The 13,988-nt window shown below is 47.7% G+C and overlaps 1 protein-coding gene across 1 annotated transcript in view; it reads right to left on the bottom strand.

Moving 5' to 3' along the window:
- Nucleotides 1-3,250: 3,250 nt before the first annotated feature.
- Nucleotides 3,251-13,988, bottom strand: part of LOC132389402 (C-type lectin domain family 4 member A-like) — a 34,046-nt gene continuing 23,308 nt past the window's right edge. The window contains exon 6 of the mRNA XM_059961923.1: nt 3,251-3,277. Within this exon, the coding sequence (XP_059817906.1) occupies nt 3,251-3,277 (27 nt within the window). The remainder of the gene's footprint in view (nt 3,278-13,988) is intronic.

The following is a 13,988-nucleotide window of genomic DNA, read 5'->3' as shown; positions in this document are numbered from 1 at the left end:
AAATCTGTCTTTTGGCCCCTCCTGTTGAGCAGTGAACGTATATCACCGAACAGAACAGACCCTTCAGCCCACAATACTGTGATATACTAACTGAGCTAAATCACTTCTGACTGCACAACAACACTCTCCCTGCATTCCCTGCACATTAACGTCCACGTCAAAGAGGCACATGAACCCCTCCCTCTCTGAGTTTGTCAATGAATTCCATGTGACTAATAAAGCCGTCCCTCAACTTTAAATACTTCCCGCTTCATCACGACTAGTACAACCGAATCCGGGAAAGTTGAGCTGCAGCTCCTGCCCGCCGTGCAACGGCGTCTCACTAATGTCTAAAATATCATTATTCCAGCCGTTGACCCCTGCCCTGGTCTTTCCTACAATACTTTTCCTGCATTGAAACGGTGGCAGCTCAGAACATAACTCCTTGCAGGCTCAATCTTTGCCTTCCTCACTTTGTGATCTTAATAACATGTGCCCCAAAAACCACTCCACTAATTGTTTTGACATTATGTTTTTCATGCCCTGCATCTCTAATTCAATCCGAGCAGGTGAATATGCCGCCCCCTAGTGTTCACTCGGCAGAAGACAGACTCTGTTGCTGTCGAATCCATATTTTGTTTCGATTCTGTGGACTCAGGGCCTCAAGCTGCCGAGTGTTCTATTTTAAGCCTTATATAGTATAGGTGATTTTGCACCTTGGTCCTGCATTTACGGCTATTCATGTAAGATTGAATAAAAATTAAATCTGGATTGCATTGAAATAGGCCTCATGCACTGATCGCACCTTCCTTGGGAGAGAACCCAATGATCCAACTATCAGAAGCCCTCATTCATACCTTAGCCACGTGTTAATCGGTGCTGTCTGCCTATTTCAGGCCTCACGTACCGAACTTCGCCTGCTCACGCACCCGTTAAAGATTGATGATGACCCTCTCAGAGTGGTAGTGTCCCTCAAACTCGGGAGGCCAAATACCATCCAGGACTCTCTCTATCGCACAAAGAAACTTTTTTCTAATCCCCTCTCATTACAGCTCGCCTCATCTCGCCCTCCCCTTCACTCCTGAACCACAAAGACAAAATCAGAGACCTGACCTGAGATACGTCCCTCTACTTGGTCATTTGAGCCCTCCCCCCATCCAAAAGTATAAAAAGTGGTAGACCTGTTATTGAGAGGTTTGACCACAGGGGGAGGTCTACACTAGGCCAGTGTTTTTAAAAAATTTCATTCGACTGACTGTCACCCAGTATCCTGTTAACTGCGCATTGGGTATAGCATCCTCCCAATATGTACCCCCTATCACCCCACAGCTTCCCGAATGATCCAGACTTTATCCTTTTCCGGTTCCAACACCGAAACGCCGAGTTGTGGTGCATCAAGATGAACTTCTCACAGGTAAGGTTGTCAGAGACACTGAGGTCTCCCTGCAGTCCCACGTCCTGCAAGAGGAGCATTCAACTCACCTTCAAGGTATTGCCTACTGCTCTGACTGAAGGAAATAATAAATAAACTGGAAACAAATCCATCAACTGTTTGCCCCTGTCTTGTCTTTTTTTGTCCGTGCTGGTGAAACCGCTTCCCAGATTGGTTGTGGTTCAAACAAACGCGAGGCGCTGTCCCACGGGGGAAAAAAAAATCCATGAGTCAGACTCAGAGCGAAACAGCAACTTGAAACCCGAAGACGCAGTGTTTGTGACACAGTTGTGATGTGACAGTTAAAGCCGCCAATCTCCGTTGAATTGTTTCCTCTTCAACCAATATCCGGAATGTTGAGCTAACTGCCCTGCCCACCCTACAACCACCTCCGAGTAATCACTGCAACATCATAATTCCAGACTTTGTCCCGGACCTGTGCTCAGCTGACTTTCGGACAATACTTCCTGTATTGAAACGTCTGAAACTCAGAACGTGAGTCCCAGCAGGCTCAACATTTTGCTTCCGGACTTTGTCTGAGGACTTAACAACATCTTCCCCAACAACCAATCCACTATCTGCTATGTCAGTCTGGTTTTCATTCCCCTGCAACTGTAGTTTAAACGCCACCATTCCCCGTTTTTAATGCAAGCCTCCCGCTGGGATGTTATGCACATTCCAGTTCAGGTGTAAACTGGGTGATTACTCGCTTGGAGAGAATGTGAAGTGGCTATGCAACGCAGGGCGGTGTAGCACAGCCTCAACGGGGGGAGTACGTGCTGCCCCCTGGTGTCCGCCGAGCGCCAGAAGCTCTAAATAGATGCACATCTCACAGGTGACGTCATCAGTGTGACTGGAGGTCTTTCACCCGTCCCAATGAAAACATTCAACTCTCTTGACAGGTACCCGTACTTCTCTGAATGTGCAGTTGTAAAGAATCTAATAGATTAACTGAAAACAAGCCAATCAACGGTCTGACCCCGTCATATCTTTCTTGCCCTTGCTAATGAATCGGCTTCACCGGTTGCTTGCTGTCCAAAAAAAAAAAAACAGCGAGACGCTGCTTTCTAATGGTCGCTCATTGAAACCTGTCCCAACGCCAGAACTTTATGAGTAGATGACTCCGACAGTCAGATACAGAGCGACGCCTCCTCCACAACAGCACATCATACACTTCACACTCCCCGGGTGATACACAGAGTTGAGCTCCCTCCACACTGTCGCATCACAATCTCCCGGGGGTCAGACACAGAGTGAGTCTTAGCCACGATGCGGTGTCGGGCGGATCACGCTAGGGAACGAGAATGTGTCACCGTGTACGGTTCCTCAGTGTCACGGTGAATGGCGTGTCTGTGTCACACTGAGGTGTGTGTCGGAGACGCTTGAGGAGATTATCAGTGACACGGTCAGGAGCATGTCGATGTTAATGATGGGTTCGTTACAGTCAGTGTGACTGACATGTGTGTGTAACGCCGATGGTCGTGTCAGTGTCGTGGTCAGGATTGTATCTTCTCGAAGGTCGGGACCGTGCTGCAGTGACAGCATTGTTTATGATATGATGAATGGCGTGTTAGTGTCCGGATGAGTCTTGATTGTGTTACGGTAAAGGCCGTGTTTTTATCATGGTTACTGTGTATCCTTGTCATGATGATGTGTTTTAATCTGTGTTACGGTAAGCGGCGTGTCGATGTCACAGTGGTGTTTTTCAATAGTAATTTATTTCACTCTATTTATGGTCTGACTCCACACGGAGACGATTCCACTCACCATGGATTGAGAGAGCGGCCTCTGTAACTAGGCAGAGCTGTCAGATCAGACGGCACGATCTATTTCCGATCTTCACTTGCGAATTCCGTTCTTGCGCAGCTGTGGGGAGACCACATGACCATAAAGCCATAAGATATAGTGGCAGAAGTAGGCCATTCGGGCCATCGAGTCTGCTCCGCCATTCAATCATGATCTAATAAAAGTCATCCCTACTCCTCTGCCTTCTTCCTATACCCTTTGAAACGCCGTCTCGTCAAGACCCTATCTATCTCTGCCTTAAATGCACCCAGTAGCTTGGCTTCCGCAGCTGCTCGTGGTAACAAATTCCACAGATTTTCCACCCTCTGACGAAAGTAATTTCTCTGCATCTCAGTTCTAAACGAACGACCATCAATCCTGAAGTTGTGCCTCCTTGTCATGGAATCCCTCGTCACGGGAAGGAACATTTCCATATCTAGTGTGTTCAGGACTTTTATCATTCTTTTATCAATTATGCTTTAATAATCTTCTGCAATTTTTTGAGGATGTAATTATGAAAATGGACGAGGGACAGCCGGTGGATGCAGAGCACCTGTACTTTCAGAAAGCATTAAGATAAGGCCCCAAAAAGAAGATTAGTGGGAAAAATTGTGGGAAAAATTCGGGGTAAGGTACTAACATGGATATAAAATTGGTTGGCTGACAGGAAACGACTCCTTTTCAGAATGGCTCGCAGTGACTCGTGGGGTACCGCAAGGCTCGGTGCTGGGACTGCAATTAGATTTAAAATATACATTAATGATTTAGACGAAGGGATTAAACATACCATTAGCAAATTTGCTGACACAAAGAAAGTGGCGATGTGAAAAATGGGGAGGATCATATGAGATTGCAGAGAGACTCGGGCAGGTTGCGTGAGTGGGCAGATGCATGGCAGATGCAGTTTAATGTAGGATAAATGAGAGATTATCCAATTTGGTGGCACGAACGGAAAGGGGGACTAATATCTGAAAGGTGTCAAGTTAGGAAAAAAGGATGTAAAACGAGATCTAAGTGTTTTTGTACATAAATCACTGAAAGTAAACATGCAGGTACACCAGGCAGTGAAGGAAGCTAGTGGCATGTTGGTCTTCATGTTGAGCTTAGGATCTATGGAATGCTCTGCCTCAGAAGGCAGTGGAGGCCAATTTTCTGGATGCTTTCAGGAAAGAGTTAGATAGAGCTCCTAAAGATAGCGGAGTCAAGAGATATGGGGAGAAGGCAGGAGATGGGTACTGATTGCGAATAATCAACCATTGATCATTCACAGTAAACGACGATGCTGCTCCTGTGGCCGAATGACCAACTCCAGCATCTATTGAGTATAACATCAGTATAAATACGGAGATTTAAACTGCAAAACCATATCCTTTAACTGAGGTCTTATGAGTACATTTTGGTGCCTCATAAACACATCCCTATATTGTATACATCTAGAACTGAATATCAACATTTCATGCGCTTTCTTCACGATCGACCGAACCTGGAGATTAACCTTTAGGGTGTCTTGCACAAGTACTCCCAAGTACCTTTGCATGTCTACGTTTTGAATTTTCTCCACATCTAAATAATAGTCCGCTGAATTATTTCTTCTACCAAAGTGCATGACCATACACTTTCCAAGATTGTATTTCATTTGCCACTTCTTTGCCCATTCTTCTAAACAACCTAAGTCTCTCTGTTCCCTCAACACTACTCGCTCCTCCACATAGACAATAGGTGCAAAAGTAGACAATTCGGCCCCTCGAGTCTGCACCGCCATTCTGAGATCATGGCTGATCATTCACTATCAATACCCAGTCCCTAATATATGTGTTTCATCAGTTGCAGAAAAGCTGAACGCTATGGACGGATTGCGTAATGAATCTCTGTTTTTGGGGGTTAGGAAATGGAAGGTTTCAATAAATTTATTGTATTTTATAGGCCGCCCTAGAGTAACAGGGATATCGAGGAACAGATAGGGAAAACGATTCTGGAAAAGTGTACTAATAACAGAGTTGTTGCGATGGGAGGTTTTACTTTCCCACGTATCGATTGGCATCTCCCGATAGCAAGGGGTTTAGATTGAGTGGAGTTTGTTCAGGAAGGTGTCTTGACACTGCAGGTAGATAAGCCTACAAGAGAAGAGGCTATAATTGATTTGGTATTGATCTGGCGTTAGATCGCTCAGGTGTCAGAAATGTCAGTTGGAGAGCATTTTTGAGAGAGTGATCATAGCTGTCATCTATAGAACGGCACTGGAGAGAGATAGGAGCACACAAGTTAGAAATGTTTTTAATTGGAGTAAGGGGAATTATGAGACTATCGGGCATTAAATTGGAAGCTTAAATTAAACAGATGACATCAGGGAAAATTGCGGACGAAATCTGACAAATATTTCGAGTATTTTTGTGTGGGGTTCTACGTAGCTACATTCCAATGAAACAGGGAAGATATGGTAGGGTACAGGGACAGTGGTGTGCCAAGGCAGTAATAAATCTAGTCTAGAAGAAAGGAAACAGCTTGCAAAGGGGTCAGAGAGCCAGGTAATGTTGGAGATCTGGTAGATTGTAAGGCTGACAGGCAGGAACTTAAGAGGGAAATTAGGAGAGCCAGAGCGGCCATGTGAAGTCTTGGCGGGTAGGATTAAGGAAAACCCCAAGGGGTTCTGCAAGTATGAAAAGTGCAAGAGGATAAGACGTGAAAGAATAGGACCTATCAAATGTGACAGTGGGAAACTGTGTCTGGGACCGGAGGGAACAGAGAAGGCACTTAATGAACACTTTGCTTCAATATTCACTATGGAAAAGGATCCTGGTGACAGTAGTGATAACATGCAGCAGACCGAAAAGATTGAGCATGCAGATGTTAAGAAACCGGATGTCGTGGAGCCTTTGGAATGCATCAAGTTAGATAAATCGCCGGGACCGGATGGCATGTACCCAAGGTTTCTCTGAGACGCGCTGGAGCAGATTGCTGAGCCTCTGGTGATGATCTTTCTATGATCAATGGGGACGGGAGAGGTTCCGGAGGATTGGAGGGTTGCGGATGTTGTTCTTTTATTCAATAAAGGGAGTAGAGATAGCCCAGGAAATATACACAGGTGAGTCGTACCGCAGTGATTGGAAAGTTGATGGAGAAGATCCTGAGAGGTAAGATTTATGAATATTTGGAGAGGATGATTAGGAGCAGTCAGCATGACTTGGTCAAGTGCAGGTTGTGTGTTAGGAGCCTGACTGAATTTTATGAGAATGTGAATAAACGTTGATGAAGGAAGAGCAGTAGATGTAGTGCATATGGGTTTCTGCAAGGGATTTGATGAGATACCCCATGCAAGGCTTGTTGAGAAAGTAAAGAAGCTTGGGATCCAATGGGTCATTGCTTTGTGGATCGAGAACGGGCTTGCCCACAGAAGGCCTAGTGTGGATGTAGACGGGTCACATTTTGCATGGAAGCCGGTCACCAGTGGTGTGACTCAGGAATCTGTTCTGGGACCCTTACTCGTCTTGATTTTTATAAATGACCTGGATGAGGATGTGGAGGGATAGTTAGTAAGTTTGCTGATGACACAAAGTTTGGAGGTTTTGTGGATAGTGTGGACGGCTGTCTGTGTTTGCAGCGGGACATTGATAGGATGCACAACTGGGCTGAGAAGTGGCAGATGGAGTTCAACCCAAATCAGTTTGAGGTGGTTCATTTTGGTAGGTCAAATTAGATGGCAGCATATAGTATTAATGGTAAGGCAGTGTGGAATATCAGAGTGATCTTGGGGTCCGAGTCCCTAGGACGCTCAAGAAACTGTGTTGGTTGATTCTGCGGTTAAGCTGGCCTTCATGAATCGTGGAAGTGAATTTAGGAGCCAAGAGGTAGTGTTGCAGTTTTATAGGACCATGCTGAGACCCACGTGGAGTTCTGTGCTCAGGTCTGGTCGCCTCAATATAGGAAGGAAGCGAGAGCCATAGAAACGGTGCAGAGGAAAGGAACAAGGATGTTTCCTGGACTGGGGAGCATGACTTATGAGAAGAGGTTGAGTGAACTTGGACTTTTCTCCTTGGCGCGAAGGGGTATGAGGTAGAGCTGACAGAGGTTTAAAAAGATAATGAGAGGCAATGATCGTGTGGATAGTAACAGGCTTTTCCCCAGGACTGAAATGTTTCCCACAAGATGACACAGGTTTAGGTTTCTGTGAAGAATGTTACATAGGAGATGTCACAGGTAAGTTTGTTTACTCAGAGAGTGGAGAGTGCGTGGGATTGGCTGCTGGCAACGGTGGTGGTGACGAATACGATAGGGTATTTTAAGAGGTTTTTAGATGGATACATGGAGCTCAGTAGACTAGAGGGCTATAGGCAAGGCTGCTAATTTCTGAGGTAGGGACATGTTCGGCATAGCCTTGTGGGCCAAAGGGCCTGCATTGTGCTGTAGGTTTTCTATGTTTCTATGTTTACCCAGATAGATTTCCGTCTATGGAACGAGCTGCTAGAGGAGGTGGTCTGTTCAGGGGCATTAGACACTTGGAGACTTGTTTTCATGAGGCGTGGAACCATCCAGAATGACCTGTCTGTGCAGGGATTGGCTGCTCGCCGGAACGCGAGGCGGTGGGAGGATCCTCAGACTCAGCAATGAGGGGTTCGTCTTTCGGAAAGTTCAGTTCTGCGTAGGTGGAGGTCAGGGGGAGAGAGATGGAGAATGTGTGTGTGGTGGCGAGACAAAGAGAGAGAGAGAGATACTCAGAGAGGGAGAGAGCGGTAAGGAATCAGGAGAGAGAGAGGGAGTGTGGAGGAGAAAGCAAGAAAGCATCAAAAGGGGAGAGGAAAGTGAGGCGGAGGTGACGGACAGGCTTAAGTGAGGGGCGTGAGCCGGTGAGACAGAGCAGCAGGAGAGAGAGAGAGAGAGAGAGAGAGAGAGAGAGAGAGAGAGAGAGAGAGAGAGAGAGAGAGAGAGAGAGAGAGAGAGAGAGAGAGAGAGAGAGAGAGAGAGAGAGAGAGAGAGAGAGAGAGAGAGAGAGATCGTTGGACAGACGATGGTGGCAATGGGCGGGGAAGGGAGGAAATAGGGGAGAGAGAAAGGGTAGTGACAGGGTAGAGAGAGGGAAGAGGAGTACTAGAGAAATTATGAGTGAAGGTGCAGAGACAGTGGTGAGAGAGAGAAAAAGTGGGGAGAGGGAGAAGAGACAACAAGCTGGACGGGGAAGAGACAAAGAGAGCGACAGAGGCAGAGTGGGAGCAGGGAAAAGAGAAGGGTTAAGATAGATGGGAGAGAGCGCGAGGGTGAAAGAGGGGAGTGGTGTATAGAGAAAAGGAGAGTGTGTGGAGTGGGGATGAGTGGAAAGTGGGGGTGTGCAGCGAGAGGGGATGGACGCGGAGATAGATTCAGAGAGATAACAGGGAGCCAGATGGTGTAGGAAGAGGAAAAGGGGGAGAGGGGTGGTGTGATAGTGGGGCTAGAGTAGAGCGCTTCAACAGTGAGAGAGAATGAAGGGGAGAATGGGCAGAAAGAATGCGATGACATTGAGGGGAGAGAACGGGTTGAGAGATGGAGGGAGGCAAGAGGGGGTAAGGTGAAAGTCGAGAGAGAAGCGGAATGGGGGTGAGAGAAAAAGTGGAGAGAGAGGATGAAAATGAAGGAGGGGTGAGAAGGGGAAAGAAGGAGAGGGTTATTGAGGTAGTAGAAGAAAGAGAGGAACAAGGAGAGGGTGGAAGAGGGAGACTGAGAAGGAGAGAGGGAATAGGTAATGGTGTAAGAAACAGTGGAGTTAGGTACAAATTTTATACAGCGCCCTTCCCACTGTCCTCTGCCCTTTTCAGTCCTCCCTCTCTGCCCATACCCACAGCGCTCCTTTCTCAATACAAACTGCTCAACACCCCTCCCCCGGTCCAACTTCCTCACCGCCCAGCCTATGACATTCTCTCTTCACTGACCTCTCCAACAGCACTCTCTATTCATCCTATTCCATAGCGCACGCTCTACACCGCCCCTCCCCTGCTGGGGACAGAACAGTGAACGTGATTGGTTAGTGGGTTCCCTCTGACTGATGGTTAGGTTCAATTGAGCTCCTTCCCTGAGATCTCCCGACAGTAACGAACACATCACCTCAATACAGTCAAACTGACAGAGATGAAACTGACCCCCACCTGTCCGGACCCGTGGAACAGAGAAGTTCCTGAGATTAATTTCCACGTAGATACATCAGGTTCAGCTGGGGACAGAACAGTGAGAGTCGGTGAGGCTCCCTCCACACGTCAGATCACACATACCCGGGATCAAACACAGAATGGAGTTCTCCCTCCTTTTTTTCTGAGCCACTCACAGTTGGAAGGAGACTGTGCATCCGTTTCTCCGAACTTCACATTTATGTAGGTCTTGCCCTCGTCTATCTTGTACAGGACTCTCTGCGTCTCTGAGCTGAAAACGACCGTTGTCGGAGGAAACCCGTGTTGAGAAGGCGGTCAAACCGACACCAGCAAACTCCAGGTGGACAGCTGATAAAGAGAGGAACCGAGAGCAGGGAGAGGAATTGCGGAGAGGACAGAGAATGCGGAAATGAGAGTTCATTGCTGAGAGAGATTAGAGTGGCGGGTGCTGGGATAATATTGACAGTGGGGAGAAAGAGAGGGAGGGGTGAGTGGGGATGATCAGGGATCAGCGGAGAAGAGTTGAGCGGGAGTGTACAGAAGGTCGATGGGGTGAGAGAAGGGGTAGTGTTTGGAGAGAAATGGACGGTAAGCGTGACAGAAATGGGGAAAATGAGTAGGGAGGAGGGATGTAGAGAACAGAGGGTGAGGAGTTTCGGCGCAAGATTGGGAAAGCGGGAGAAAAGAGGCGGTGAACGGGAGAAAGAGAGGGAGAGCGGGAGCCGGAAAGATAGAAGGCAGTGTGGAGGAGAGAGAAGGGGAGAGAGAGGGCTTCAGAGAGTGAAAAGAGAACCGTGGGAAGGGATGGAGGAGAGGAATATGAAGGATTGAGAGCGGAAGATAAACAGGGGGAGAAAAAGAAAAGGAATGGAAGGAAGAGGAAAATTATTGAGGGCAGGAGGGAATGTCGGAGGGATTTTTGTCACTCATAAATAACTTGTATTTCCCGGGAGATATGCATCCACCGCTGTTTCATGGTTTGGACGTTGGTCTGTTCCTGCTCATCGCCGGGGCTCCAGGATTTCTGTCCGCGAGAAGCCACGATCAGGTCAAAGCCCGAATGCGCACCGAAGTGAGTGAGTTCACACCGCCCTCCGAGGGAAGTAAACTCGGTGCATGCACAGGGTTTCCTCGCCTCCCGCATCCAGTGACTCTTCTTCTCCCTATCTCTCTCTCACTCTCTCTCTCTCTTTCTCTCGTTCTCCTTCTCCATACTTCCATCACTCTCCCCTTTCCCCACCATTTCTCTCTCTCCCTTTCTCTTCTACATTCCGCCCTTCATCGCATTAGGAGAAACTGGAGGCATTGTCCATCCATTCTCGTCTCAGCTCCCAGTGGGACAACTTCCCTGCTTCTATCTTATCTATCTCTTTTTTAGCTGTTTCTCTAAGATCTCCTCTCTTTCTTTGGATTCCAGTGAGTAGAGCGCCAGGCGACTCAATTTCCCCTCATATTCTCCCACTCGCTATCTCTGAAGTGAACCTAGTTAGCCTCTTCTGCACCTCCTCCAAGTCCAGTATATCATTTCTCAAGTAGGGAGACCAGAACTGCCCGCAGCAATCCAGGTGTGGCGCCACCAGGACCCTGTACAGTTCCATCATAACCTCCCTGTGTTTAGTTCAGCCCCTCTCATAATGATGGCCGAGATTTCATTTGCCTTCCTGACAGCCTGCTGCACCTGCAAAACAAACCTTTGTGATTCACGGACAGGAACTTGTAAGTCCCTCGGCACAGCAGCACGCTGCAATCTTCTACCATTTAAATAATAATCTGCTCTTCTGTATTTTTTCCTGCTGAAGTGGATGACATCCCGTTTACCAACATTGTATTCTTTCTGCCGGTCCCTCGGCTACTCAACCTTTCTCTATCTCTCTGCAGACTCTCAGTAGCTTCTGCACAAATCGCTTTTCCAGTCAATTTAGTATCATCAGCAAACTTAGGTACCCGACACTCGATACTATCTTCCAGACCGTTAATGCATATAGTGAACAGTTGTGTACCATCAGTCATCTTCGGGACACTATACTCGGACCTCTCTTCCAGATCGTAAATATATATCGTGAGCAGTTGAGGGACCAGAACCGACGCCTGCGGCTAACCGGGTGTATCGGCTCACATCCCGGTGTATCTCTATGTCACGGTGAGAGATATGTTGGGGTCACAGTTTGAGGTTTGACGGTGTTGCAGTGAGAGACGCGTCTGTGTCATTGTGTCTGGTGTATTGGTGTGACAGTGGAAACAAATGTCGATGTCACGATGAAGGGTGTGTCTGTGTCACGGGGAAGGACCTGTAGCGGTCAAGGTGGATGTGTCGGTATCGTAGTAAAGGTAGTGCTTTTTGTCGCGGTGGGGTCTGTGTGGGTGACTCTCTGAGGACTTGTCGTTGTCACGGTGAGTGATGAGTCTTTGTGACGGTGAGAGTTATATCGGTGTTTCGGTGGAGTGGCTTTTGTTGTCATGATAACAGATGAGTCTGGTTCAAAGAGGTGGACGTGTCTGTGTAACAGTGATGGATGTGTTCACGTCACGTTGCGTCACCTGTCGGTGCCATGGCGAGAGGCGTGTCAGTGTTACAGTGAATCGTTATTATATGAGGTTGTGTGTTGGCAGCAGGTTAAGGGATATGTCGGTATCATGTTGGGGGATGTGTTGGTGGGGGTTGTGTCGGTGTTACGGTGAGGTGTGAGTCATGGTCATGCTGAGTGACCGGTCAGTACCACAGTGAGGGGTGTGATGATATCACCGTGAAGGGTGTTTCTGGGAAATGTTGGGAATAATTCGCTGTTACAGAGGACATTTTTATTCCCTGCGGTTTGGTCGTTCAGAACGGTGTGTAACTCACCATGAATCCTCCATCAGATACCCGTGATAATGAGGGCCGCTGTTAAAACACAGATTAGCCATATGCTTGTGTCTGATCGGCCTCTCCTTGTAGGTCGTTCACTGTCCATACCGTCTGTGGAAAAAAATCGTTCCTTGTATCTGTCAATCCATCGTCATATTCCACGATCTACTCCTCCCCTATTGTTCCCATCCTCTGAGTTCAAATTACTATCTTCCGCTCATGCAGAGCAGTGAGTGTAAATCACAGAACAGAGCAGGCCCCTTGTACACCAGTATTACTTCATAGCAAATTTGTCTTCACAGACACAATGTTCCTCTCCTTCCAAAACGTGCTTATCCAAGAGTTTGTCAAAAAGCCTGTAAAACACCCCTATCAATTTGCCTCCACCGCCACCCCTGGCATCACATGCCTATCACCCACGCTCTCTGTGGTAACAAAACCTTGCGCCGCACGTCTCCTGAAAAGATACTCCCTCTCCCCATCCGCTCCATGGTATTAGACATTTCTCTCTCGAGGAGAAATGCACCGGTTGCCTGGTCTATCTCTGTTTCTCGTCATGATAGAGACCTGCATCAACACTCCCCTCAGTCTGAGAAACATATGAAATAATACATGAATGTAGATTACTGATACTCTGCACCCGCTTGCTATCTTTCGATCATCTACATGCTATCTGTGCTTTGTGCCGTGTGTGACCCTTGGTTTTGTGTTTGGCACCTTTGACCTGCAGTAACGGAGACTCGTTTGTTTGTATTCATGGGTATTCATGTACGGTTGAACTGTAATACAACTTGTATTGAATTGCAACCGTCTCTTCAGTACCGGTTGCACCTTCTTTGGAAGAGAACCCAAAGAAACAAATATCCGAAGCCCCTTTCACGACAGCTCGCCTCATCTTCCGCATCCTGCTTCCATTCTGACTCACAGGACCATGCTCGGTGCCAGAGATATGACCGGTGAGAATTTCCTCACAGGTCTTACCGGGAATCGCTGCTTTTTATTATGTACTCGCCCACCCGTGTGAGTGACATTTACCGGGCTCCTGCTCTCTGCTTGGAGACGACGGAACCATGTGTCTGTCTGCCTCAAACACAGAGGGAGGCTCACTCCATACCATCCTATCTACCCTCCCGGAGTCAGACACAGAGAGAGGCTCCCTCCCCAACGATCCATGACACAATTCCTTGATAAGACATGGAGTACAGTTCCTTTCTAATTGTCCTATCACTCACTCCGGGGGTCAGACACAGAGAAAACCTCTCTTCCCCATCCCAAAGCACACTCCCGGTGTCAGAGAAGAAATGAAGCTCCATACACACTACCTCATCGCACAAAACGGGAGTTAGATGTCGAGTGAAACTGCGACCACCCTGTCACATGACACACTGCCAGGGTTCAGCCACTAAAGGGAAGCTCCATCCACACCATCTCATATCATGCTCTTGTATTCAGATAGTTGGTGAAGCTCCCCTCCTTGGGCTCAATCGAGGCACTCGCTACGGGAGTCAGACAGATTGAAGCTCCCTTCCTCGCCTCTCACAAATCCTTCTGCGTCCCAGTCGTCTCGGAGTTTGTGTCTCTCTCGCTGTGTGTGTGTGTGTGTGTGTGTGTGTGTGTGTGTGTGTGTGTGTGTGTGTGTGTGTGTGTGTGTGTGTGTGCGTGTGTGTGTGTGTGTGTGCGTGTGTGTGAACCGATGAGTCGTGCAAGGCAGAGGACGGAATGGGAGGAATACAGGTCTATAACTCGATCAAAGCGGTGTCACAGTTAGACAGGATCGCAAAAAAAAGCTTTTGAGACATTGGCCTTCATACATCAAATTTCTGATTACAGGAGA

The sequence above is a fragment of the Hypanus sabinus genome, unplaced genomic scaffold (genome assembly GCF_030144855.1).
Source record: "Hypanus sabinus isolate sHypSab1 unplaced genomic scaffold, sHypSab1.hap1 scaffold_557, whole genome shotgun sequence".
Classification (NCBI taxonomy): domain Eukaryota; kingdom Metazoa; phylum Chordata; class Chondrichthyes; order Myliobatiformes; family Dasyatidae; genus Hypanus; species Hypanus sabinus.
Note: the sequence above shows the minus strand (reverse complement) of the source record. Positions and strands in the feature narration are given on the sequence as shown.